Below are 27602 nucleotides of genomic sequence, written 5' to 3' on the forward strand. Positions count from 1 at the left end.
TTTGCAACAGTAGCTATCGCATCATTTGCTTAGCTCGACAATACTTTCCGAAAGTCTTGCCCTTACCAGCTTGGTCATACTTAGGCTTGCGATTTCTGTAGAGCTATTGTTGGTCAGAATTCTTCAGAGTGACTATCGCGGTCTCGATGTCACGCTGTGAGTCGCAGCCAAAGGCACGGATCTCCAAGTTGTCATCGCGTCTACTCAAAATCTACTATGAAGTCGGGGTGCTCTGAAGACTCGCAGAGTCATGGAAGAAGACTCGCGCTGCATGAGTGTAGGAAGCAGAGAGTCATGGGGGGTCTATTTCACGGATATTGCACTCTTCCAACATCCTCACCCAAGTACGTGCCTCGATATCACTCCTTGGCCCAATAATCAAAAACCAAACCTCGAACCAAGATATTACAGACCGACGCCATGCTATCGCACCAGGACACAGAGCAGATCCTTAGTTACTCGGATTACTGGGACGAGCAGTATGCGACAGCAACTGGGGACAAACCGACGCATGAATGGCATCGCAGTTTTAGTCAGCTGGAGTCATTCTTCCAGAATCATCTCTTCCGAAACAAGTCGAAGGATACGAGGATTCTGCATTTGGGAAGCGGGAATAGTGTAAGCAGCTTTTCCCTTCTCCACAAGCTTGTCTCGTTGCCATCTTCAATTGAAAAGCTCTACATATCTTTGGCTTTACCTGCGTTCCTTGAGAGTAACAAACTGACATATCACCAGAGTGTGCCATACGACCTTCTAGACCGGGGATATAGGAATCAACTCTGCATCGATTTCTCTACAGTAGTAGCCAATCTGATGAAGTCTCGACATGCCGATAAGCCCCAAGTAGCATGGCAAGTCGGCGACGTGCGAAACATGAACGGAATCGCGTGCAACTCCGTGGATGTTGTCTTTGACAAATGCACACTAGATTGTATGTCCTACGGCAGCCCATGGAGTCCACCCAAAGAGGTCCTCGAGAACAGCAGAATGTATCTCAGAGAAGTGAGTAAAGAAAAGAAGTGCAGACATGTCTATTCGAATAACTGCTAACTACAAACAGGTCTGGAGGGTCTTGAAAGATGACGGCGTCTTTCTTTACGTCACATACCGTCAGCCCCACTTCGTCAAGCCAATTCTTAATTCGCATGATGAGTGGGATCTTGACATGGAAGTCCTGGGTGGAGGAGGGGGAACCTTCCACTACTTCGGCTTCATCCTCAAGAAGCACAGCACAGGTTCCGGCTGAAAGCGCGATCGAGGACACTGTACATGAAGATGGGGCAATCAATCGCATCGATCGGGTCAGGATACGTAGAAAGTATGGGGGTCGCGGGAGGTTCAAATGTCTGACGGCGTATATAGAAAGACATGCACCGTCTTAAGTAGTCGATTAGATTGATATCAAGATCCAGAATATTTCTGGGGCTGAAGACGTAGATGAGCTTCCCCGTAGCCCTCGCGCAACGCTAGTCGCACGGGCCATTTCCTCTCAGCTCTTTCTCTTCCCACTCCTCGTCCCTCCCAACTTCTTCGTATTCTCCACACGGTGCATCTGGTATCGATCGAACTGTCCTAATTTGCCACCATCTACACAGACACTGTCTTGCATGAAACAGTCGACTTTCCATCCTTGAACCCTGGCGTGCACACGATCGGTGCGGAACTCTCGAATACTAGCTCGACGCTTCCGTTCTTCGACCCATGAAACTGGATGTTCGCGCTCGCATTCGCCGCATTCATGCCGATTCCAGCGCCGATAATGATGGCTTCCGGGGTCATGTTGAAGCCGCTTCCCAGACCAAAGTCGCTGGATCCAGCCTGAAGTCCGCCTGTATCGCGTGCGTTAGTTAAAACCGGCCGCATAGCAATTGGGATACATACCTCCGTACGACACATCGGCTTGCCAGTTGATGCCGCAGCCTACACCAATGTCGCCGAATGGTGAAAGGTTACCCGCCGCAGCGACATTGCCGATTCCGCTAGTCGATGTGACATTTTTTGTCAGACTCGTAATCTCGACGCCGTTGGCTCTTCGGTGTTGATGCGGAGTTGCTGATGCGAGCATCTGCATCGCAAGGAACGGTAAGACGAATTGGGCGAACATGATATCGATGACGTTGACGATGCGACGCGGTTTCAGAAGAGGAGGGCCGATGTATATATAGAGGGAGAACTGCCGTTGGGTAAGGCTGCAGATGGTACAAAGTTGTACTTATAGTCGGTGCTTCTCAAGGTTTGATGATCAGGGGCCCGGCGAGACTGTCTTCATCACCATTCAGGCTATTCATCACTTCTGTGCTTCTAGTCGACTTCCATTTGTTCTACAGTACCTCCCGGACGATCCGGTAATTGCAATGGCGAGTAAGAACCGCCATTCGGTCCGCATCCAAGTCTGATAGGGGGCTTACGGTGCGTTAGCAGGAAACCTAAACTCCACGCGACGATGGCAACTCTATTTTGACAGCCGCAAGTATTTTTGTATACAACGTACTGACGCCCTGCTCAGCATGGAGAATATGTTTCGCGATGTTGTGGACGGGCGCAGGGTCGCAAACTAATTGCCATCTAGACAACACGCTTTCGCGTTCGGCGAGATCTCGGGCCTTCTCCAGGAAGTGTTGGGCTGTACTACCGGCCCAACCCTGCCGTCAGCGATGCTGACGTAGATCACGGTTCGTAGATGGTAAACTAGCTGTGTCAGATTGTGCACCGCCAGAGGAAGCGCGCCACCTTAACGTCTTATATTAGGAGGTCTGCTTATAAGGCTGGGCAGTGCTTACTCGATACCTCACTTCAGTTCATCGCATCTAGTCCAAGATGTTCACCCCTTTGGTCTTTGGTTTGCTTCTGGGAGCGGCGCGTTCAGTCGTGGGCGAAGAGTCGAATGCACCCTACCCGACAGGAACGAACGGTTCTTACCCCACAGGAAACAACGACTCCTGTCTCCACACTCATGATGGAGGGTTCACCCCGGACTTCTACCTTTCGGTTACATACGAGAACCACACTGTAGCATGCCAGACTCGCATGTCTGCGTTGGTAAACGGTACATCCCCTGGACCCGAACTACGTCTCCCAGCCGGGAAGACGAGTTGGGTGCGAGTCTGCAATGACATGGAAGAGTACAACACAACAATGGTATGGAGAAACTAGACTATGGCACAAACATATGACTAACACGCTCCAGCATTGGCATGGCCTCAGTCAACGTACTGCACCTTTCAGTGATGGCTCACCCGTCAGCCAATGGCCGATCGCACCTCACAGATGCTTCGACTATGAGATTCATCCTGAAGTTGAGGATGCCGGAACCTACTTCTACCACTCTCACATCGGCTTCCAGGCCATCTCTGCAGCAGGGCCGCTCATCATCGAAGACTTTGGTCCTCCTCCGTTTGAGTACGATGAAGAGCGCATCGTCTTCCTCCAAGACTACTACAATAAGACTGATGAGGTAATGGAAGATGGTCTCGTTGCGACGCCATTCAAGTGGACAGGTGAGGTCAACGCAGTGCTTCTTAATGGTGTCGGTGTTGCCATTGGTGAAACTGCTGGCGAGGGCACCTGTGAGCTACCAGTTATCGAAGTCGAACCGGGCAAGACCTACCGCATGCGCTTTGTAGGTGCAACAGCCATATCGATGGTATCGTTCGGTATCGAGGGCCATTCCAAGTTCGACGTTATCGAAGCCGATGGTGGCTACACGCAACCCCACACTACAGACCACATGATGCTTTCATCCGGCCAACGTTTCGACGCCCTCTTCAGCACAAAGACAGCAGAGGAGCTCGGCAACCAAACCGAATACATCATGCAATGGGAGACCAAAGACCGACCTGCAATCTACACCGGCTTCGGTATCCTGCGCTACCCAAGCTCAGGACCCAAGACCACCAAGGCACCCACGATCGCCCCTCTAACCTTCACCAACGCCACCTACGACTTCCTCGAGTACGCTCTCGAGCCTCTCGTCTCTAACAACTTCCCCAAAGCCTCGGAGATAACCCGCCGCGTCCACATCAACAACGTGCAACTCAAGCAATCCACCACAATCTGGCAACTTGATGGCCTAAACTGGACCGAAGAGACCACCGCCAACAGCCCGCCCTACCTCGTCGACATCTACAAGAACGGCCCTGCAGCTATGCCGAACTACACCGCCGCCATGGCCAACGGCGGTTGGGACCCATACACGCTGACCTGGCCCGCCAAACTCGGCGAAGTTATCGAGATTATCCTAGAAAACACAGGCTCTCTCGTCGATAACAACGGCGGCTTCGACTATCACCCTTTCCATCTCCACGGCGCGCACTTCTACGACTGCGGCAGCGGAAACGGCACTTTCGATCCTGTTGAGAATGAGAAGAAGCTTGAGAACTACAACCCTGTCAGGCGCGACACTACGAACCTGTACCGCTACCGTACCAAGGGTACTGCAGGAGAGGAAGGCGGATGGCGCTGCTGGAGACTGAGGGTGTTGGACCCGGGTTGCTGGATGCTGCATTGCCATGTGCTGCAGCATATGATTATGGGTATGCAGAGTGTGTGGGTTATGGGCGATTATGAGGATATCGCGCGCATTCCTTACTCGGGGGCGCAAGGGTACCTTGACTTTGGTGGTACCGCGTATGGTGGACAGGATATCTCACCCGTTGCTTATCATAATTGGGATGAGTAGACCGAGACTGAGGTTCGCTGTTTCCAAGTCTGGACTCTTTTTCTCAAGCTCTGTAGATTAACAATTATTAAACTTAATCGTTTACCCAAGTGTTGTTCATGCAGTCGAGCTTCTCTCTGCGCGCTGTGGCTTGCTGTTCAGGCTGGGCTCCGTTGTCTGCTAATCGCAATACAGAGTGTGCGCTTGCGATGGTGAAACTATCTAGTTAATTCATGCGAAATGCGTATTCTTGCAGGAGTGCCATGTTAACGAATGTACCCCAAGCTGGCGCAGCTGTCAGGTGTTTGGAAGCAGGCTAGGTAGTCTTGGCGCGCGGACCTCGGGAGCTCTGACGCGTCCACGGGTCGACGCGTCTTCTGGCTCAATCCTTAGATAACGACATCACCAACGCACGAGCGACACCATCAATTTGGCCACAACGCGATGAAAAGACCGACGTCACTGTCTCTTTGTTCAGAAAGCCTCCATGTCGTTAGGTGTGAATTTCGGCGGAGCGACCAATGACTAACAATCAGCATGTAACAAACCAGCAGCTGCCGCTTTTGGGTAACCGCTTCCCGAAGCCGACTTCCTGGATCGAGAAAACTTCATGAGCAGACAAGCTCTTGCGCAAGACAATGGTGTGCGAAGTTGGTGTATGACACTTCTGCGCTTCGATACAGGCTGATCCAACGGCTGGACGGACCCGGAAACGTACTCGCAAGCACGCTTTACAGCAACAAAGAAGCAGTAAGTAAACACTGTGGCAACTACGACGAATACTAATTCGCATAAAGTTCTATGTCTGGTTTAGTTGAACTCCAATCCCAGCCCCCGCGATCGTGCTTCTCACCGACCTCCCCGTCGTCGACGAACTGAACATGACGTACGGCACACAAGACCACCTCCGGTATCTACGCGCGGAAGACATCGATAAGATTTGCACGGAGAACTGGTATTCGGAATTGGTAAAACGCGAACTCCCGGAGGGTATACTAGTTCGACGTACCTCCCACGATGAACTGATGAACTGGCAACATAAAAAGGCGGACTTCTTAGAAATGAACATATACAAGAAGTCGAAGGTAAGCCGTATGCTCGTGCAGCCCGGCATGAATATGGTCATCCCGCCAATGGCTGTCAGCTGGCTGGGACTATTTTGATGACGAAAGGCATGTAACGCGTTGCGATCGTCGAAGTCCTCGAAGAACTCCGAGGGCTGAATCACCGCTTTATATTTTTGGACAAATTCTTGGTCGATTCGATAACGCGGGTGCCCCATCATTTATAACACGATGTATCTTCACTCAAACACAAAAGCTCAGTTTGCTCTCGGGAAGTATGAGGTATGTTCTACATGAACACCATTCAACGTGACAACAGCATTCATCTTCAAGGCATGCCACATACAATATAATCAATTGCAAAACGCTTACTACAAACGCTACACTTGAACAATCATAACAATGAAACCCCGAAATCTACAAACTCTCCCACCCCCCGTTGTTAACATCGCCCTCCAGCCTCCTCGCGATAAGACTCTGCACTCCACCTTCCAGCCAAACCTTCCTCAGCAACGCATCATACCGCTTCTGGTTTAGGAAAAGCTGGTGGTGACGGCGCAGCGCGGGGTCGACTTCGCCGTGCTTGTCGAGGTAAGGCGCGACGTGCCAGGTCCCGTGGTCGAGATTGAGGAAGAGAATCATGCATTTGCGGATGTGTATGAAGAGGCCGATTTGGCCGCCGCATCTGTGGGGTTGATGCGTTAGTAGGGAATCTTCTTGAATGATGTAGGGGCTGTGGGGGAGGACGTACTTTGCTAAATGCTGGTTACAGCCTCCACGGTTCTTATTCGTCATGCAGCATACGGCTTGGCTGCACATTATCTCACCGCAGAAGAGGCAGAGTGCGGGATCTGTCAGTTCTTTGCCGGTTGTGGGGCAGCGGCGGCGTATCGCTTCGTCGGTAAGGGTGTCGTAGTTCTTCGGTAGGCCGACGAGTTCGAAGATGGCGGGGTGGGAGAGGGAAACTACAGGCTTGAGCGGGTTGTTGCCTGCTTGCGCCCAGAGGAGATGGCGGAGCCAACCTCCTACGATGGAGCGGGTTGTGTGGGCTGCTGATGTACCGCTAGCGAAGGAAGCAAATATCTCGTCGAGGGACGGTAACCGGAGGATGGAGGAAAGACGTGCGAGTTCGGGCTCGTCTGCGCTTTCGGCGGGGACGAGTGGGAGGTCGATGCCGTAGCGTACGTGCATGAGGATAGCCGCTTTACGGACGAAAGGCAGAGCGTAGGTTGAAACCATGGTTTGTATGAAGCCGAGGAAGTTGGGTTCTTTGAACTGTGATGGAATGGACATGTTGTCTGTGTCCAATGAGGTGGGTGAATCGCCCGTGTTGACGACGTTGAATACGACACAGACAAAGAAGAGCAGATTGTTCATCTGGTCAGGCGACGACATGAACCCACTACTGACTTTCTCCTCACTGATAAACCGCTCGGGGGACGACACGAAGGGTTCTGGATGCAGTGCCATCTCCTCGGCAGCCTGATTCTTCACCCCTAGTGCGAAAACAAAGACTACCCGCACGATCTCAGCAAGGTAACACAGCCGCATTATGTGGTGGATGTCGAGATTGGTTGCCGGAACGACGCCCACCGCGCACTCTGAGAGGAAGATGAACGGATCTTGGCATAGCAGCGGCGCAATGCTCTTTAGATCGAAGCTCAACACGTCTGGGTCAGAGATGCCTGGATGTCCGACCAATAGCTGGCGGAACTGACGACGTTGGTTTTCCGAGAACTCATCCGTGGTCTTGGTCGGTCCCTGACCACGAAGGCTTCCGATTGCGATGTACGACGAGACAGTCTCAGAGAATACCCGGAGATGGGTGATCGCTTGCGGAGAGATCTTGTCGATCAACGTCCCACGTACCGATTCGGACTGCACGCCTCGCTGAGCAATCTCGGCGGCGGCGATAGAATACCCAAGAGCTTGTGCAAGCGCGTCGGTATGCGTGAAGTCGTTCGTAACTGCGGGTGTATGCGGATATGCGAACGAGGAGTGAACGTTGTTGACTTTCAATGTCTCTCTCAGCCTATGGTAGATCTTGATCAGTTCTCCCATCGGAACGTCCTGTGTGAGAGCTGGACTGCTCTGAGAAGATCCTAAGCCAGCTTCGGCGGCCTCAGGAGGCTGCACACCCAGGAACGCTGGGACCTGGAACCGAGGTGCAAGTTGTCCTGATTGTGACAGAGCAAGGCCAGTCGAAGGTAGCGGTGGCTTCAGCAGATCAGGCAAGCGACTCGATATTGGCTGGATGAAGTCCCGTTCTGCGTATTCATACAACATCTTTTGATCGTGCGACAAGTCTGCTGGAACCTTCAGACCCTTCTCCAGACTCTTGTGGGTTGCAACCAGTTGTGATTCCAGCCAGGTATCGAACGGCTCCTCAGTCTCAAGAACACCCGTGCTAGACACCTTCTTTGCTTTCCAGATGATTGGCAAAAAGATATTTCCAAGGGCTTTGCACAGGGGACACATAAACTCCTTTAGCTCAGGCCGCTCGGGGTGATTGCGCGCAATCTGGCTGACATGACGTCTCTGCGTAGCATTCAGGTATACCTCAAAGCATGCGAAATGCATGATGTGTCCGCAGCCAGTAGTGACTGGACCAGGTGTAACCGAAAGAGGAGGGAATCCTTTTCCTAGTTCTTGTCTTTCGCTGGTAACGCGCTCACCTGAAGCAGTGACTTTCTCTACCGTACGCCGGTTCTTGCCGGCCACACCGAATGGGCGCAGGTCCTCAGCAGATCGATCGAGACTGGCCGGCGTCTGCACGACTTCGTCCACCCACTCTTCATCCTCGAGAGGAGTTTGCCGCATGATTCTGCTCTCAGAAATATATCCAAAAGAACCGTAGAGTCTCTGCTCGTTGCAGTCTTCCTGACACAAGATGCATGTACCGGAGGGGTATTTCAGGGTCTTCTCTTGCTCAACGAGCCCGCCGGTCTCATCTTCCAAGTCGCTAAAGTCATCTTCACCCCAGTCGAACTCCTGGTTGGCCAAGAACTTGCCCTGTTGCTCTTTGAAGGCTGCCATAACTTTCGCCTGTCGGTCGAGTGCTTGCTTCTTCTTGAGCTCTTTGTGTTCCTTGTCCTGAGGTGCGGGTGAGGCAGTATCCATCCTGTCGGCTGGCATGTTGATTGCTGCCGCTGCAATGATGAAAGATTCTTGTTGGCGTTGCTTGAGCCTATGAAGAATCAGGCTTATCTTCGGCTCGCATGCCTTGAAGGCTTCGTTGTCTTGCAGGGTCTTCAGGATCGATAGAACAGTGGGGTGGTCTTTGACGCCCACATTTGCGTTCTTGGTCAACACTGACGTGACAAAAGAGTCAGGCATCTTCTCGGACCACCCATGCTCTCCACTCTTGTCCTCGAGGATAGCAACAAGGAGAAGCTGTAAGACAAACTGAATGTATGTTTCCACGCGAGTGGCTGGTATGCTCGGTGTAGCCGATCCTGCCCTCAACCCATATGCCAGTAGGTAGTATATGATCTGCGTAAACAACGGCGTTCTGGTGAAAGCCGACAGGTCTTGGAACAGACCTGAAGGAATCGGGCGGAGCTTCGGCTCATAGACGATGTCGCTAGCTTGTTTTCCAGTCTTCTTGGCCATGTAGGCCTTGTATGTATTCTCTGCTTCCTCTCTCTGGTTGCGGTTGTACTGATGAAGGTAAGGATCTACCAAATCGATGTACTCCTCCTTCAGTTCGAAAGTCCCGCTATCAGATAATCCCTCTGGAGCTCGGAATCTAGTCATTTCAGACAAGACAGCGGGGAACTCGTCCATATTCTGGATCCGATCTGACAGTCGTGCGGTCATGTCAGAGAAAGAGAGTGGCTTGAAGCACAGTACATGAGCAATGTCTTTGCGCATAGACGCTAATTGAGACTCATCGTTGTCCTCCGCAGGTATCAACGATGTGCGCTCGCTGAGAATGATGATGAGCAGATGCACAAAGTCCTCGACCACGTCAATAGCTTGGCTGTCCTCGAACCCATGGTGACTGGCTTCGTACTTGCCAGTCATCCATCCGTTTAGTCCGAATCGGTCGATTATTGACGCTAGGAAGACCGACGGATCGCAAAGGACGAGTGCAGACTGTAGGAGGAAGATATCTCGCTGGTGCGACACGTCTCTCTGTGACACACTTCGATACTGCGTCATCTGATGTCGCAATGTGATGCCGTTCCTGACCCAAATGCCTGCACGCATCTGAGCTAGCCATGAGCACACTCGGAGGGGAAAGTCGAACATGGCTAATAGGTATTCCTCAGGTTGATGTACAGGAATGGACACCATCGCCGGGTTGAAGTCCATCTGCAGTTCGCTGGGTGAGAATAGAAGCAAGCGCAAGATGTCGTTCCGATCCATGCTCCGCGCTCGATCAATGAGCCATGATAGAGTGTAATGAAGTGCGTGATGGAAGCTCATGGGCTGTGTCGCGACAACGTAATCGACAACCTTGTACGATGGCCCATAGAAGGTAGAGGGTTCGGCGTCAAATTCAAAGACCTCCAACGTCTTGAACCTGGTCTCTTCTTTGAGCTCGGTCTGGTCAAAGCGTCTACGTTCAGCGCCTAGCGAATTGATGATGGCTACCTTGGCAGCTGCACGAATAGCACGCTGGATGTTGGATGGGTCCTGACCGCGGCTCCAGGCAAATGATTCGGCAAAGTGTCTACACAACTTGTTGATTTCTCGGGTGATGAGAGAAGCGCTGATCCACGCTTCCGACTCAAACTCAAGATGCTCGCCCACTTGGCGAACATTAGGACAGATACCTTGGTGAAGCTTTACGAGGTCTAAGAACTGTAAGAGGTACCGCGGCTCTTCGCGAATTCGCTCCTGGACGAACTCGGAACCCAAAAGATACTTCATATCGAGGAAGAAGTGATACATTCGCCGGTTAGTCACAGCCCCCTGCTCGAAAGCTAGTGTTGCTTTGGGGTCGACATTTGAAGGGTAGCCGACCTGACGGGTAGTCAAGAAGGTGTAAAGAATAGCCATGAGGTTTGTAAGGAAGTTGCCACGTTCGACAACCTCGGACGTAATAGACGGAGTTGTCAACATCTGCAGAGAAAGGTTGATGATGGAGTGGTCAGGCTCACGGTCGGCAATGAGGTAAAGTTGTGCAAGAGCAGTATAGACGCCAGCAAAGCGTAGACCTAAGAGACGCTTGAACTCGGGAATGGTGACGACGGTGCTGATGAAGACATCGCGGATACCGATGCGCAATTGCTTCCACATGCGCAAATCATACAATATCAAGTGATCAAGCCTCAGGCGTTGCCAGAGGTCTTCGTGAGGTGGCGTTCCAGGCTTCTTACCGTAGCTTTCAGGCCGTTCTAACCAGTATTTGGCTGGCCGCGCTGGCCGTAGTGGCAGTGACCGGGTATGAGGTGTCTCTGGAACCGGCAGTATCGGCTCGGCATGGCTGAGAGACGGTGCGCCAACCATAGGCTCACTATCTGACTCGGCCGGCGTGACACTCTGCTCGAGTTGAGCACGCTGCGGGTGTGCAGGTGGTGGTGGCGGTGGTGGGGGAGCAGGGTAGCCTGCCATTGTGGCTTCAGACACTTCAAGCGCCTCGTCTGCGCTTTCGTATGCCTCCATCTCCACGTCGCCATCGTTATCCTGAGCGCCGACCTCATCAATGTCCATATCATCTTGGGTATCTGCTGCAGGCCCGCCATCGTCGTCATCGTCGTCGTCAGAGGCTGTAGTGTCGTCGTTGGTATCGGTGGTTCGCTGTCGTTGGACCCGGATGATACGAGCTCGTCGCTGTAATAGCATGCCGTTGAAGAAGCCATCCATTTCAGCTTCCTTGTCTTCCATCTCGTGATCATCCAGACCGTTCTTGCCAATACTCTGGTTTGATGCTTCGCTGCCAATCCGCCATGGCTTGAGGAGCTCCTCACAGACGGTGCGGCGGAGTATCTGGTTGTCCTCGCCGACACTGCAGCCTGCAATATCCTGTATCCACTCAATGAGTACACCACCCATCTGCTCTCGGAATGTGTCTCTCGCGGATCGGATGGTGACGGTGAGCTTGATTTCCTCGATAATCTTGGCCATGCGAAGGAGGTCTTTCAGGTCGGTCCTGTAGACTATGGCACTGCGGCCGACGTCGTTGATCTCATAGGCCTTGGCCAGGCCGAACGCCAGCTTCTGTTTGCACGCACGAGCGACCTGGTCTCTGACGTCGTTGACCGTGTGTTTCTCATCGTTCCACAGCACTAGGCAGAACTCGTCGCATTCCTCTGTCTCGTCGCCCAGGTCGTACCATCGTGAGGTAAGACGCGACTTGCGCTCGTCGTCGAGGATCGACTCTTCAGACTTGGGGTGGCGCAGTTGCTCCGGGGAGCAGGAGAAGACGTCGATGAGGTAGTCGAGGGTCCGTGCAATGGTGGTGCGAATGGTCTCTGCGAGTTCGTCTGGTAGCATAGACCCTTCTCTCGCCTTGCCTGCAGCCTTGGACTCGCGCTCGGGGTCTATCGAGTGTATGTTGCAGTGCACCGGCCGTATCCAGGCCTCGTCATCTCCGCAGTCGCAGCAGCCAGAGTTGCCGGGCGACACGCTGACAAAGACCTGGTGCCCCTCATGGTCGGAAGCGTCAAAGCAGCGGGCGCACAGCACGCAGGTGTCGTCGGCGCTGCATGTCTTACACCGGTATGTAGCCTCGCCATTTTTGAATATATGCCCGCATGGCTTTCCTCTCGCGGCTGCTGTGTATTCGGCGCCTTCTACGGCACCCTGGGCGTCGCGCAGACTCCAGGGCTTCTCCGCATCCGTCGGAAGCCCATTAGGGAAGAAGTGCGCTAGGAATTCGGGGCGGCCAGCAAGAGAGCGGAAGAGAATCTCGCGCAGCTCTCGATCAGCGGCGAGTTCGAAGCGGTAGTTGTGTCGTCGTGGGAGTTCGCGCAGGTGTCGGCATAGTTCTTGCTCGTGCAAGGACATATACATGGTGCAGCTTTCGCGGCGGGATGGTGGGGGACGCGAGTGGTGGGCGGAGGGAATAACGAAACTCCAACGGTGAGGTTGTTTGTAGTACGAAGTGCTGGTTTTGTGGGCCAGCCACCGGGGTGAGTCTTGGGTTGGTGGAAGGCTCGGTGTGGTAGGAGAAAGCAGCAGGTGCAGGTGTAAGATGCGCGCTACTATGTCATTGCGAGCATCATCTCGTGAAACAGCGCGGACCCCCGAGGCACGCGCGACGCCACCAAGCAGCCGACTGCAAACCCCGCGGGTCGACAAAGGCAATCAATGTCTTTGAGTCTTCTGTCACTTGCTGTTACATGGAAAGACATGAGTTATTCAATGCACAAGTTCATTCTGTTCCTTGTTCGAGACAGCCTGATCATGGTCCTCCACGTACTAGTAGCAGCACATGGTCTGTTTGATGCAGCCCTGATTTGTTTGTATGCTAGAATCATCTATTCGACACGTACCAATCTCTTGTCACGAGCCAGAACTTCCATAACACACCATCAAACGCAATCATGTTGACGGGGCTTCATGTATGGGATGTAGGTCACATCGCGCCTTGGTATTTCGCATGCTGTAGTATACACCACAATGTACAGTGTCCGCTCCAAAGAACCGTAAGAAAGTGTCTATTTCATGTTCGAACTGAGGTATGGCTGAAGTGCTACTCGTCGTCCTCGGCTGCCTCCATGTATCGCTGCTTGATGTCCTTCCATTGGCGCTGTGACTTGTATTAGCGAATGCCATGCCCCCGATAACAGTCTGACGTACGCCGCGGTTGAGACCGTCCCAGATCTTTTCTGAGCCTGTGTCGAACGCCCTGCACTGCTATCAGCCTCTCTCCTTTCCCCAGGTTCCTCTTCCGGATGCCGTGGCTTACAGTTGGAGACCGAAGGCGGAGCCGAAGACGGCGAACAACATGGTGGTGTTGCTGCGGAGGACCGCGCTGCAGGCGATGGTTAGTCTCGTTCGATCGAAAGTGTGCGCGAGGAGTGACTTGCTTGTAGACGGTGCCGATCATCTGCGCGGGACCATTAGCGGACATTCAAAGTCGTTATCCGATCAATTCACTTACGCCAGACATTTTGGAGGTGTCGAGAGGGCTGGGTTGACTGCGGAGAGGGATGTGGTGGTGCTTCACTGGCGATGTCAAAGGCTGAGGTTCGTCGACAAGATTCAAGCTCTCGCGTCACGGGGATTTGCGCTGCGCTAATTGGCCCGTCGTGCCTTCCGCTTTGACGTGAACTTTGTTTCCAACCCCACCACCGCTACCAGCTCAACCTCTGCGACACGCACCGATAACTCCTTAAATCTCCTCGCAGACGCCTGAAAAGACCTGGCGAGGTCTCACCAGGACGATTGGTGTGCTCCGGCCCGTTGCGACTGCCTGACATCCTCTGGCGCACCCTACCTCCACTCCACCTCACCGCAGGCGCGACCGACACAATGCCTTCAGTAGAGACTCCCGCAATCTCCAAAGCCGGCATCACTACCTCCGCATCCGGCGAACGCCATATCCCCGCATCCGTCCGTCCCGACGGCACCCTGCGCAAAGAAATCCGAGTCCGCCCAGGCTACCGCCCACCCGAAGATGTCGAACTCTACAAGAATCGCACTGCTGAGGGCTTCCGCAACAGAGGAAAGGCGGGTGTGCCAGGTGCCGAGGCAGTGAAGAGTGAGGAGCCTATTAGCATATCGAGTCCAGCTGCGAATAAGAACGCCAAGCGGAGGGAAGCTAGAAAGAAGGCAGCAGCCGCTGCGGGCGATGGGAAAGATGAGGACAAGGAAGCTTCCGCTGAGCCTAAAGATGCGTGCAAACCGGCTGAGAGTCAAGAGAAGGAGACTACGAAGCCCGAGCCTGAAAAGGTTGTCGACCCCGAGGTTGAGAAGGAGAAGGAAGCGAAGAAGCTTACCAAGAAGCTGAGGCAGGCCAGGGATTTGAAGGACAAGAAGGACAAGGGCGACAAGCTGCTACCGGAGCAGTTCGAGAAGGTCATCAAGATCAACGAGCTCATACGCCAATTAGAAGGCCTCGGCTTTGATGCGCAGGGAGAGAAGAAGGGAGAGACCTGAGGACACATGCAGCAAGAGCTACTCTATGGATAGCCACACAAATTCCCAAGCCGAGACAGCTGATTCTCTAGCATGAGTTAGCGATTCCACGACACCCGCGCGTTGGTGGTGCGGACGTGACGGCAGACGTCTTCAAACCCACGACTATACAGCGACGACATGCCGCCCGAGCGTACGTCGACCTCAATTACAAACAACGTTTGGCTTGGGCATATATCGCAACAAAGCTCTTCACTACTGCCATATTTGCTGCAGCCTACAGCGCTATCTACGCATGTAGTTGAAACGAGCCCTACACACCCACCGTTAGGACTTTGTCACAACCTTAGTTAACATGTATCATATAGTACACAAGAAACTCAAATCAACTGCGCAGCTTATTCGACTCGCAAGTCCATTAGTGTGCTTTGACCGACCGTGATCTTCCGCACCACGCATACCGCCTACCGCATTGAAGCAAAAAGAGGGCCATGAGTTCGAGAGCCGCCATTTCAGATTTTTGGCAAAAAAGAACAAAAACATACAACAGCGGGGATTCGCTTCTGGTCACCCACGAAGCTACTAGCCAGCCGGTACACTGCTTGTATCTGGCTGAGCGGACGGGAAGCCTAATTCTCAGTGTCCTATGGTCGTATGTGACGGGATGAGAAAAGAAATGAATAATATACTTGACGTAAACTTCACACCGCATGGAAAACCCATAACCGCGTTTACACACACATCTCGTTCAACAGAAAAGTTGAACAGATACCCTGAAGCCTACAGCACCATAAGATCTTCACTCTATGGGTTGTCAAGGTAATGTGGCCTCCTCAGCCTCTTCAATAATTGGGCTTTGTAGACATAGGTGTATGATGTCCCCCTTGAATGGGGTGTATGTTCTTTCGTGCGATTTCAGTCTAATCCCTTTCAATAGTATTGACTGCCTACGTATCGCTCGATGGCCTCCCCGCCATACTTTTGCATCCCTGCGCGTTTCAGCCCTTCAGACGTCTTTGGCTCTGGTACCCATACTCCCGTCTCACACGCGTAGTAAATTCTCCTGTGCTGTTCATCCTCCGGTCCTTCATCACCCCACTCCGCTTTCTGGCCCGGTGCGTGATATGAAATGTGCAGTTTCCCCGTCTTACCCGTCATCTCAGACGTAAGCATGAAGGACTCGAGAACGGGCATGTAAGCAACAGCTTTTGCGAGCGCGCCGAGAAAAGGATCAAAGGTTTCTGGGTCGGGGTGTTGCCGGAAGTCTTGCCAGCTGAACTCGCGCGTATCGACACTCCCAACAACGCCGCGCACGGGGTCGTCGTGGGGGTCGTCGGCCGGTGTTGGACCAGTGAAGTACCATTTGCCTGATGGAGCGACCATGTCAAACGTGATGTCGAAGGACTTCAAGTGTGGCCAAGACGGTGGCGTCGCGTTTTCGTCTGATGGCCAGAATAGCGTAGGGTCGACGTGCGCACTCAGGGTAAGGGTGGTAAGACATTGTGAGAAGGTTCGGATTGATGAACTGAACGGGTCGTATGTGTAGCCTTCTGGCACAATGCTCGGAACTGTATACCTCTGATCTGAAGGAGTGGAGTGTACAAAGACAATATCGGCAGAATGGAGTGAGCGGAAATGTGCCGGCGAGAGCTTATTAGCAAATTCAGCGCGCGCCTCACCGCGCGCCTTGGGAGATGTCGCCGGTTCCCACTCTGGATCATAGTCTGAATCCAACGAGTCCTGATCTGACCCCGCGTCAGAACCAGCCTCGTAGTCTGGAAACTCCCAGTCCACTGTCCTGAGCTCTGGCATTGTCACCGCTAGATCTGGTGCAACGCTTGGCGCAAGGCTTCGCACGCCCGTACGCTCGATAGTGAGGTGCTGCAGATTAGACAACGTAGGCAGATTGCCGGGTTCAACAAGGCGCAGGTATGACTCTGCCCAACGAGCGGATTGGATATCTCTGCTGAGGCCATGCTCAATCTCGAACTCATCCACTTCCCGGGCGTCGGTCGGGGACGTAGCTCCCACAATTATAAGCCGCACTCCATTCTTCACACCGTTGTCTTCCCAGGTTCGCAGCACCGTGAAAAGATCGCTTATAGCTTTTGTAAATGCCTCGTTGTTGGCATGTTGATCAAGTCGTGACTCCTTCTGTTCGTATGCTTCTTCCGGATATGTTGGCAATACCGCTTCGAAACTAATCCAGGAAAGGTAGTTGCGGCGATTTCCTGTTACGATCGACTGAAGCGATTCCAGCTCATCGCTTTTGATGCCTAGACGGTGAAATGTAATGGTCTCGACTGCTTCCTTCCAAGTGCGATTGAGGATCGCGAGGCAAGGAAATTGAGATGGCGAACCATCGGGCTCGAAAGATTGTCCTATCGCGGAAGCCCGCTGTTCCTGGTCTGGATACCGCTCTGCAAAACACACAATACGGTTGATCAGCTCTTGTGGTAGTTTGTCCATGGCGTGAATGGGGTAGGGGACAGAGCGCACCATTGTTGCGGGAACGCTGTTGAGTACATAAGTACGCGGGAGTACCGAGGCGCTAGCAGGGGTTCTACCTAGGTAAACCTTGGAACAGACTAACGGTCTGCCCGTTCGCTGCAGCGGAATCACACCGAGCTATGCTGATGCAAGGTCTTGTTGCGCAAGCCCGGCGGGTGTTTCCAAAGATGCTAACGTGTAGGTCTCCAAAGATAGTCACAGGGCACATGCATTCCAAGTCAAGAAGACGAGGCTTCATATACAACAGTCCAGTGCGATAGTTATTTCTGAACAAGCGATGGCCGACGAGAATCGTCTGACACCAGCACAACACCGTCATTTTCAACTTTCCGAGCAAATCAAAATATGGAAAAGGGAGGCTTCAGTTGCGGCACCAGCACTTCCAATATATAGGGAAGGCGTAATGAGGTATGACCTCTGGCTACCAAGAAGCGCGTTGTCTGCGCAGATAGCTAAATGTTGCCGCAAGAACAACATTACAAGAGACGGGTGTAGCATGTCGCTTTTGTACGTGTTTGTTCATGCGGCTACACCGACACAGTACCAGTAATCCTTCCAAAATGAAGTGCCACAAGCATTGCCATTATCCAAGACTGCATTCCACGCATATAGTTGCGCGTCGGATACTCCGTTTCGTTCAGCAAACAGCTATGATAAGAGTCAGTCTAGAAGCGACGCAGAACCGGATATCGTGGACTTACAGCACACCAGTCTCCTTCCTGCGCCTGAGCAGCCTTGTTGCATTCTTTGATCGCGTTGTTTGCTTGATTTGGCGTTGGTATGACGAAAGGACTGGGAGTAGGCGACGGCGGGGGAGCCGATCTGCTCACGCTGATCGAATCCGAAGTGCCCACACAGTATGCCGATCCCTGCCAGAAGTTGTCGCGGCAATCATTCGACACGGCGGGATTCCAGGCATAGAATTGCTCCAAGGTGATGAAGTATTTGTTTGCAAGAATCGAGCAATCATCCCCTTTCTCGACGATGTGCCATCGAACACAGTTTGCAGGCTGTCCAGTGTGCGTTGGTGCCCCAGGTCCCGGTGGAACTGTACTGCTTGGGGCAACGGAGGCCGAAGTAACGCTCGTAGCGGGCGGTGGGGCATTGGGCGACTTGACGCAATATGCCGTTTCGGTCCAAAGATTCGCACACGTTGAGCCTACAGCCGGATTCATCTTAAAGAATTGAGCCAAGGTGAGATCGAACAAAGCCAGAACATCCTCGCAAGTGAAATCCTCAGACACGTCCCTGAACTCAGTGCAGTTCGTATCATACCCTTCTCTGATCGGAAATTCCAGCGATGGGCCTACTTCGGGCTCGGCCTTTGGCGGCTCGAAGTAGAACCTTCCACAATAGCGGACTCCAGGCTCGAAGCTGCAGGTAGGCGCTTCGGTATCGTTACCGAGTGAGGGGTTCCAGGTGAGCAGTTCGGACATCTCCACACCATAGACATCTGCAGCCAAATCGCACTTGTGACGATAAAGAGTTCCTGTTATGTCGCTTTCCATCTGTGATGCATCGAAATACTGGTAACAATCGTCTCTTGTATCAAGCGCAAGGCTCAGCTGCATGGGCGAGGGTGTTGTCGTAGCGGGCTTAGTGGGCGTAAACGTGACTTTGGTAACTGGTGAGTCACAATCAGTATGCGGCGCACAAAGTGCAAAGTGAAGTACTTACATGGTACTCCCGAAGGACCGGGAGTATGGTAGCCAGGTCGTCCAAAGTAGGTGTTAACTTTGGCTGGTCAGCCGCAAACTTCGATTATCTAGCGTATCAATATACTCACTGTCTCCTACTGGCGCTACACAATAGCTGATATCTAGCAGCAGATTGGTGCAATTCGCGTTGATGGATGGGTTCAGGAATACGAAATCAGCCAGTGCTATCGCATACCTCAGTGTCACGAGGTTGCAATAGTCTCCGCCCTCAACATTGTACCACTGCCCACATTGTCGGTTCGATTCGTCCTTCGCATTGGTAGGCACGGGTGCTGCGCTGACGGCTGTGCTTGGTGCCAGAGGAGGCATAGCTGGGGGCGTGACATATGCTACGCCAGGATTGGACACGCAAATAGAAGTCCCGTTCATCTTGTATAAGTTATGACAGCCAGCGTTAATGATCTGAGAGTGTCAGAATAATGGTAAAGAAGCGAGATCTGCGCACTGTGCACCTACCGGATTCCAGGCCTTCAACTGCGCGATGGTGATATTATTGGAGCTAGCCATGATCTCGCAGGTATCGGCAGGCTGTACTGTATAGACTTTGCACGTGTTATTGATGCACAGTTTGCCATTTTGTGGAAAATTGGCGCAGTAGGCAGTGAGAGAATTGTCTGAAAGCAGCCAGGCAGTCCCTATGCCTTGGGACTTGGATATCTTGTAGCAGTCATCGCCGGTCTGGATATCGTATTCCTTGCCACTGCAGACCGTCGATGTCGGTGTGGGACTAGCGACTGGAAGCCTGTAAAGAGTTAGTGTGGAGCTGCGAACATATATATATGTATGCTCACTGCGGGAAGGGCAAAGACGAGATAGACAATGGGTAGCCCGTCACACCACAGCTTGATGTCTTTGACTCGTACAAGGAACTCTCTCGAATCTGAGGTCCGTCGTAGTACGGACTGCCAGCCTGCTTCTGCAGATTCTTGATGAAACACAAATCGCAGGGTCCGGAGGCTTGCACGCCGCTTGGTGGCTCGGTGTCCCAGCCTATTGGGCTCTCTGGTCTGGTTAGCATAATGTTGGGATTGGAGTATCGGTTTACCTACGTCCTGGATCTGCTTGCATGGCTGCAGCAACCGCAACTACATTACACCAGCGACCCGCGTCCTTGAGGCAAACAAGATCGTGGTTGAATCGCATAACATTGGCAATTATGTCCAGTGGTGCACCGTCAATCTCATCGTATGCCGTCCAAGTTTGCCCGGTACAAGCTGTGGCAATTCTTGCTTCGTACTGCTCAAGGGCAGTAACGCAGGCGGTTGTGCATGCTTTTTCCAGCACGGAGGGGGGGTAGTAATATCCAATAGCAAAGGTAGCAACGGTAGGAGGACATTGTTCAACGTCTGTAAGAAGGGCCGTCGCACAATCACTGGTCAGATTGGATGGGATAGTATTGTTACTGAAGAAGGGTATCGCAATTGTCGATGGGAGATACCAAAGGGGTAGCAAAAGCCGCAGCAACATCCTGGGACTATGCGAACGCATTCTTGTGTAAGAGTCAGTATCGCCCTGTGGGAGGTCTGCGACGGTCCACGAAAGACGTACTCACAGGAATGACTGCAACCAAGAGCGACGATGCAGGATGCTTCAACTGCATTCTACACCGAGGCAAGAAAGCATGTACAGCCAGCCGCACTGCATGGGGCACCTAATCGCTCGGCACCTGCATCCCAAGGGTCCATTCTCATCATCCATCTGGCGCCGGTGTGGGTCGTGTAAGTCTCGCGGAGTATTGGCAACATGTTAGACCCCAAATCAGTTCAGTAACAGGCTAAAAAGCGGGTCCTGAAGATGCGGCGGGCGCGGCCCGAATCCGGACGGAAGGCCTGATGCCAAGCACGAACTATGAAGCTTGGCACCACTCGGAGCCGGAAGATCACCTGCAGTGAGGTGCCAATTATTTACGCCCGGCAGACGTTCAGCATTAGTTTAGGGGTAATGTCATGTCATCTCCACCGCTTCGATTTTGTTCTCCGGCCCAAGACTGTCATGGTTGCTTTGATAGTACGACCGCGCTTCAGCCCTGGGCAATTCTTATCTGAGCGTCGCTCCCGTGGCAAAAAGGACAGACTCCCGAGTTCGGCCAGCGCTGAGAACCGCCTCTACATTTCAGCACTGCGCGCTGAAGATTGCTGCCATACCGGAAGTACCTGAAGACAAGATAGCTCACTAAACCTTACAGTCGGGACCTCCGGACGGCAACTGGCACCCAGTCAGCGTGACTTATGTCCTTCCTACTTAGGTAATGCCTAGGTAGAAGCTGATATCATTTCTTGATGTCTTAGCGAGCGACCCCGAAGGCGCCAATGCGGAAGAGCGCAAATTTAGATGGGATGTCATATCTGGGCCGCATGGTAAACTTCCCGCGGCATCTCTCCCAGTACAGATCTGGAAATTTCAGTCCGTTGGCCTGGCCATGCATGCAGGGGCGCGAATTGCACGCCTACTACTCGCCGCCACGATGATCGCTGTTATTCAGGCGTCCATTGGATCCACGGCAGGTCCAAATGGAAACCTTGATGCCAACGTACCTAAGCTGTGGGTACCGGTAAGATAGACAGAGTCCATTTTCCCACGGAGCTTCTGAGAACGCTCTTTTCCAGTCCTTGATCTTGGTTTCTTTCCTACTGTTTTCAGTGGAATTAGACGCCGAGATGTCCAGATTGACTTCCGCGTTCGCACGGTGGGCCGTTGTCTTCTGTGTGCTGCTCATCACTGCTACAGCGCATCAGTCGCATGCACGATTTCACCACAAGAGATCTCACGCGCCACCAACTTGCGTCAATCCAATCCAGTATGTAGATGAACATTGTTAGAAGCGGTGCATTCGTAGCTAACTTCAGTCCAGTCCGTTTGACTATTCTGCGAAAGAAAAGCATACAGAACGTGCGCCTGTTTGTCCGCATCTGGCCCCACGGGCTCTACAGCCAAGAGCTGAAGAAGACTATTCATGCTCTGAGTCTAAGCCATGCAAGAACGGAGCCTGCTGCCCAAAGGCTACCGGATATTGTAACTATGGTGAAGAATATTGCGGCACAAACGGTCAAAGTCCCAACGATGTTTGCTGGTCAAATTGCGATGCCAAAGCAGAATGTGGCAAAGACGCTAAGATACCTGGTGCCAAATGTCCGCTCAATGTTTGTTGTTCAGAATTTGGGTATGCTAGTCAAAAGATTCTCAATGATACCAGCTAACACCCCACAGCTTTTGCGGCATGACGGAGAAGTTTTGCGACAAAGGTACCGAAGACGAACCAAAATGCCAAAGCAATTGTGAGCAGCCAGGGTCTGGTGGCTCTGGCGGCGATGTTCAGAAGATAGTGATCGGTTACTATGAAGCTTGGGCACATGACAGGAAATGTCAAGGCATGGTACGTCAGACCAGCCAAGAGCGAGTGCAACATACTTATCTTATTCGTAGGACTTCAAGAATATCCCAACAGGCGCACTTACTCATCTCTACTTTTCCTTCGGTTACATTTCGCCCGGTACTTTTGATCTGGTTCCGATGGACGACCTTAGCCCCGATCTATTCTCGCAGTTCACAGATGTCAAGAAGTCGAACCCCGGCTTGAAGACAGTCATTGCTCTTGGCGGTTGGACCTTCAACGATAACGGCACCGCAACTCAGCCGGTCTTCAGCGACATGGTTAGCACTGCTGCTAATCGCGCCTTGTTCATTAAAAAGTTATTTGCTTTTATGAGACAGTACGCATTTGACGGTGTGGACTTCGACTGGGAGTATCCCGGAGCAACCGATCGAGGGGGTAAGCCTGAAGACGGCAGAAACTTTGTCACGTTCTTGAAGGAACTTAACGAGGAGAACGACAAGCAGCTCATGCATTATGTTGTCTCCTTCACTGTTCCTACTAGCTTCTGGTATCTGAGGCATTTTGATCTGAAAGCTGTGGATTACGTCGACTTCGTCAACGTCATGAGCTATGATCTTCATGGAGTAAGTCAAGCCAAATATTTGCCTCCCGCTTCTACACTCGTGTATGTCGGAAGGTCAGACGCCGAGATGAAGAGGTGACACACCTTTGCGGGATTGCCCTTCCCACAAGCTGCTTGTAAGCTGGTCTGGGTGTCGGATGCAGCGATGATGTGAACATCTTATTTCGAGCAAGCGCTAACATATGTGTCTAGATCTGGGACTCAACGAACCCGATCGGTAATCATATATATGGGCATTCGAACTTAACCGAGATCAAGTTAGCCTTGGATCTTTTTTGGCGCAACGACATCAAACCAGAGAAGCTCAATCTCGGGCTGGGGTTCTATGGTCGCAGTTTCCAGCTATCAGACCCCTCTTGCTACCGACCTGGCTGCAATTTCAAGGGCGGAGCATCTCCTGGTCCCTGTTCCGACAACTCAGGAACTTTGACATACAAAGAGATTCAACAAGTGATCAAACAGCACAAGATCAGTCCTTACTATGGTAAGCAGCCACGACGGAACCAGCACATGTGATAGATAGGCTAATCGCCTTTTGTGCTTTTAGACAAGGAGGCTCAAGTCAAGTACATCACCTGGAACCAAGATCAATGGGTGTCGTATGATGACAAAGACACATTCAAGGCGAAGATCGACTTTGCCAACAAGCTAGGCCTCGGCGGACTACTCATCTGGGCCATTGATCAAGACACGGATGATTTGGATGCTCTCAACGCCGTCGTGTCTCCAAAATCTGTCAAAGCCCTCGCGATGACTGCCGATGACGCTTCCTTTTGGGACGATGCGACTGTACCGGATTGCTATGTCACTGACTGTGGCGGTACTTGTAAGGCTGGTTTCTTCAAAATCGAACAGCAACCATGCGGTGGCGCGAAGCCTGTCACGCGCAGGTCCAAAGGCAAGGACAGCCAGCTGTGCTGTCCAGTTTCCAGTGCACCAGATCCCGACAAGTGCCACTGGCGCGGCGAAGCACCTCCATGTAATGGCCGTTGCCATGACAATGAGGTACTGTTGCAGATGAACAAGTGGGGTGATGGGAAATACTGTGAAGACGGAAACAAAGCATATTGCTGCGAGTCACCTGCAGCTAAGGGTCATGACTGCTACTGGGCAGGCGTCGGCAAGGATTGCAACGGCGACGACACGACGATGACCTTTTCAGGCACATTTCTGAGCACAATCGCCGACATTGCAGACGCGATGACTTTGATCGATAATGCTCTGGTTGATTGGCTCGAAGCAGTTGACGTTGACATGCAGAAACGATACTGCTGCCCAAAGAAAGACGCCAAGAACTGGAAGAACTGCCGGTGGTACGGAGAGCCCGGATCTTGCTTCGACAACCATTGCCCGGTCGGAAAGCAAGTGCAACTCACGGACAGCCCGTATGGTTTTGGGCAATCCTGCTTCCCTCGACTGGAAAGAAACAGAGTCTACTGCTGCGACCCAACCGATGGTAAACAGCTATTCCTTCCGGTACCACTCGATCGGCTATTCAGCGATCCCCCGACTGGAGACGACGTCGATACGGACTTCGAGCTCAATGTGGACGACACCTTTGGTGGACAGGGCGACAAGACCGACGATGACCCTTCCAATGCTGCATTTCAATTCGTTGTACTTGCATCGCCTAAAGAATTGCAACATTCTCTCGATAAACGCGATGGCTCTCATTGGGAACTGTTCAACTGCCAAGGCGGGCCGAGTGAAGAGGAGCAAACCATCCAGATGTTTTGCATTGACGGCTCAGAGAACAACAATTGTCAAAACATCGGACTTGGACACGGCGTACCCGGTACCATCCTGGAAATGCCAGCTGGCTGTGGAGCCGGTCGCTATGCCGTCGCGAAACATATGGTCCCTGCTGTCAATCAAACAATTCCACACCATCTTCGGAAGCGAGCGTCACATATGCCAATGGTCTACGATCTGACTTTCGACTACAACTTCAGGCGCGTTCCCCGAGATTCTGGTGATACCCAGATGAGGATAGACTTTTCCAACAAGAACGACTACTGGGACAACGTTGTCGCAGCTGCGAGCACAAAGCGTAAATCTAAACGCTCCTTGTCTGACTTTGACGGCAATCATAAGAGATGGCTCGAAGAGGAGTGGCGAGACGACTATCACGGTGGTGCTCTTAGTCATGAAGAGCTTCACAAGCGATGGTTCGGATCCGACGTGCTTGCCTGGCTCACCAACTTGGTCAGCCCCAAGATCGAGAAAGAGTTCACACATGACGTGAATGAGCAATTCATCGCCAAAATCATTGACGACAAAGTCGAGTGTGGCACAGGACCGGCCAAATTCAATGCTCATGTCTTGGTTCAGGCTCTCACAGATGTCGAAATCTCCACCAGTTTTGGCTTCACCCTCATCACGAAGCTCAATTTCGATAATCCAGGCGGCTCTCTTGACCTGAGCCAGTCGTACCTTACATTCAGCAACAGTGGTAAGGTCACTGCGGTGTTCACTCTCGAAGCCATGATCAAGGTTTCGTACGAGTCGGGAGAGAAGACAATTCTTACCCTTCCCTTCCCAGGCGCAACATTCCGAGTCCCTGGCATTGTCACTATCGGTCCCTCTGTCCGCGTGGTTGGCGAGTTCAACGCTGGCCTCACACTATCTGCCGAGATAGAAACCAAGATCGATCTTGCGGAATGGGACGTCCGGCAAACTTATCCAGCCGCCTCTGAGGAATACGAGCCTCAGGCTGACAAGGAACTGGATTCTGGAGAGACGGGCGACAAAAACGGCCTGTTGGAACCTCAATTCTACGCTTCTGTTCTAGCTTCAGGCCAGGCTGAAGCCCATCTCAAGGCCATCGCAGAGTTTGGTATTCGCTTTGATGACAGCTGGAAGGTTGGGGCCGCAACAGCCGGAGTTGTTGCTGACGGCTATGTTCGCATGGAGGTTGGAGCTGGTAAGAGCACCGAAGCTTCATGTCCGTGGACATATGGCTTCTACGTGGGCGCAAAGTTATATGCGCAGGTCAGTACTCCGCCAGCATTCGGTTGGGGAACCAAGACGTGGGATCTCCCAGGATCTGGTGAGGTCGGTCTTCCTGAGGGTGGCCAATGTCCCGACCTTCAATCAGGCGCGCCTACTAAGCGTGGTTTCACGTCGATCGACGGTACTCATCCTCTTTACCACCCTTATGAGCACTCGGGAATTGCGAACAATGCCACAGCGGTACATCGATTTGGCAAACGCGTCACACCCTGGGGTCCCCCATTCCACATTCCCCTACAGGACCTGCTGTGCCCCAGCCCTGGAGGAAGCCCCGATAACCAAGGTTCTGAGTGTTCAGAGCTTTCACATGTGGTGGACGGTAGTAGCTCTCTGGCAAAGCGTGCATCTGGCGATGTGACCCTCAATCATGTCTTTTCACGAAGTTTAGATCGCAAAACCCAGGAGTTCTGCGCCGATAAACTCGGTGGCAAGATGGTCATCGTTAGCGCTGACTTCCACACCTCTGGTACCATATTGACCGTAAGTCACCTTACATGAGTCTTCAAGGTTGGGCTTTGTAGGCTATACTTCCCTGGCGAACCTTTGCAATTACAAGTTGACCTCGCTGACGTGCACCTGCACAGGTACTCCCAAATATACCGACATATGGCTACAACAACTACAACGACTGTCTTGACATGGGTTTCGGTCAGATTGCAACGCCCACTGCCGGTAACACAGGACGCTTCGCCACAGAGCATATCTTGGAATTCCAAATGGTCAAAAACTTCTTCGAAAAATACGCCAAGCCGACAAAGTCTAGTGCTTTGACCAAGGTCAACTGTTACAACCCACAAGCAAGTACCAACTTTTGCAAGTGCGTTCAAAGCTTCTGGTACGACATCAGAGTTGCAGAAAGAATAACTATCAACGGTGTGACCAAGTCCGCCATCGATTGGGTTGGCGCTGTCTTCCCCAGCCATACCAACCAATGGAGTAACGAGCTCGTTCTTCTCGACGGTGAGGTCAACAACCTCAAAGAAGGTCTTTGGGGCGTCAGTGACGCACGCAATTCCGACACGCTCGATACATATACGGGCGACGGTACAAAGCTCTTCAAATACGTCAAAGATACCATCGCTGCCATCCGCTACCACATTGATCCTTTCATCAGCCAAACGCTGGTTGCCCAGAAAGACCGGGTCGGCCAAATGTTCAACGACCTCGAAACGATTTACCTGCCGCAAATTACAAAGACCATCAACGGTCGGCAGGTCACGTGGCGAAGTCTGGATCTGCAGACAAAGTGGAATACGTATATGCGTACTCAGAATGCGGCGGCTATTACAAACAGCTTCAGATTGGTAGATCTGTACCTGGACAAGCTGGTGGATGGATATACCTCGGTTGCGCAGAGAGAGGCAGCGGAGAGGGGGACACCTGATGCACTTATTCTCAAGGGGCTTATTGAGAAGATTGATGCCCTGCAGGCTGACTGGACCAACAACAGGCCCGTTTGGACCAATCCCATGTAGATATTGGAAACTTCGTCGGTGTACATGTCGAATTGGCGTGGAGTGTAGCTATAATTACAGACCCTGTTGAAATGATTTATGGTGGCCTGGGTCGTTATGGAAAGTTAGGAATACGTCCTGTCTGCGGAATGAATATTTGGGTCTGGGGTGACAATACCGTGTATTATACATGACGA

General features: G+C 52.3%; 8 protein-coding genes across 8 annotated transcripts; 4 read left to right on the forward strand and 4 right to left on the reverse strand.

Annotated features, from left to right (window-relative positions):
- Nucleotides 1-420: 420 nt before the first annotated feature.
- Nucleotides 421-1246, forward strand: J4E86_006517 (uncharacterized protein; the record flags this gene model as incomplete). The annotated part of the gene is made up of 3 exons (XM_051447045.1): nt 421-618; nt 736-1002; nt 1061-1246. The coding sequence occupies 3 exons, from the start codon at nt 421-423 to the stop codon at nt 1244-1246; spliced, it is 651 nt and encodes a 216-aa protein (XP_051301530.1).
- A 341-nt stretch (nt 1247-1587) lies between these two features.
- J4E86_006518 (uncharacterized protein) lies at nt 1588-2104 on the reverse strand (the record flags this gene model as incomplete). Its single annotated transcript, XM_051447046.1, has 2 exons — nt 1588-1829; nt 1882-2104. 2 exons carry the CDS (start codon nt 2102-2104, stop codon nt 1588-1590), a joined length of 465 nt encoding a protein of 154 aa, XP_051301531.1.
- Nucleotides 2105-3135: 1031 nt separating this feature from the next.
- J4E86_006519 (uncharacterized protein) lies at nt 3136-4678 on the forward strand (the record flags this gene model as incomplete). Its single annotated transcript, XM_051447047.1, has 2 exons — nt 3136-3138; nt 3188-4678. 2 exons carry the CDS (start codon nt 3136-3138, stop codon nt 4676-4678), a joined length of 1494 nt encoding a protein of 497 aa, XP_051301532.1.
- Nucleotides 4679-6138: 1460 nt separating this feature from the next.
- Nucleotides 6139-12684, reverse strand: J4E86_006520 (uncharacterized protein; the record flags this gene model as incomplete). Its single annotated transcript, XM_051447048.1, has 2 exons — nt 6139-6406; nt 6473-12684. The coding sequence occupies 2 exons, from the start codon at nt 12682-12684 to the stop codon at nt 6139-6141; spliced, it is 6480 nt and encodes a 2159-aa protein (XP_051301533.1).
- A 1464-nt stretch (nt 12685-14148) lies between these two features.
- J4E86_006521 (uncharacterized protein) lies at nt 14149-14775 on the forward strand (the record flags this gene model as incomplete). The annotated part of the gene is made up of 1 exon (XM_051447049.1): nt 14149-14775. The coding sequence occupies one exon, from the start codon at nt 14149-14151 to the stop codon at nt 14773-14775; it is 627 nt and encodes a 208-aa protein (XP_051301534.1).
- Nucleotides 14776-15684: 909 nt separating this feature from the next.
- On the reverse strand, nt 15685-17256 carry J4E86_006522 (uncharacterized protein; the record flags this gene model as incomplete). The annotated part of the gene is made up of 1 exon (XM_051447050.1): nt 15685-17256. The coding sequence occupies one exon, from the start codon at nt 17254-17256 to the stop codon at nt 15685-15687; it is 1572 nt and encodes a 523-aa protein (XP_051301535.1).
- A 528-nt stretch (nt 17257-17784) lies between these two features.
- J4E86_006523 (uncharacterized protein) lies at nt 17785-20051 on the reverse strand (the record flags this gene model as incomplete). Its single annotated transcript, XM_051447051.1, has 7 exons — nt 17785-17913; nt 17967-18889; nt 18943-19005; nt 19052-19385; nt 19440-19725; nt 19847-19985; nt 20033-20051. 7 exons carry the CDS (start codon nt 20049-20051, stop codon nt 17785-17787), a joined length of 1893 nt encoding a protein of 630 aa, XP_051301536.1.
- A 1396-nt stretch (nt 20052-21447) lies between these two features.
- Nucleotides 21448-27426, forward strand: J4E86_006524 (uncharacterized protein; the record flags this gene model as incomplete). The annotated part of the gene is made up of 7 exons (XM_051447052.1): nt 21448-21534; nt 21870-22123; nt 22191-22356; nt 22407-22940; nt 23132-23423; nt 23487-26431; nt 26536-27426. 7 exons carry the CDS (start codon nt 21448-21450, stop codon nt 27424-27426), a joined length of 5169 nt encoding a protein of 1722 aa, XP_051301537.1.
- Nucleotides 27427-27602: the final 176 nt, after the last annotated feature.

The sequence above is a fragment of the Alternaria arbusti genome (genome assembly GCF_024043155.1).
Source record: "Alternaria arbusti strain BMP 1465 chromosome Unknown scaffold_8, whole genome shotgun sequence".
NCBI lineage: Eukaryota > Fungi > Ascomycota > Dothideomycetes > Pleosporales > Pleosporaceae > Alternaria > Alternaria arbusti.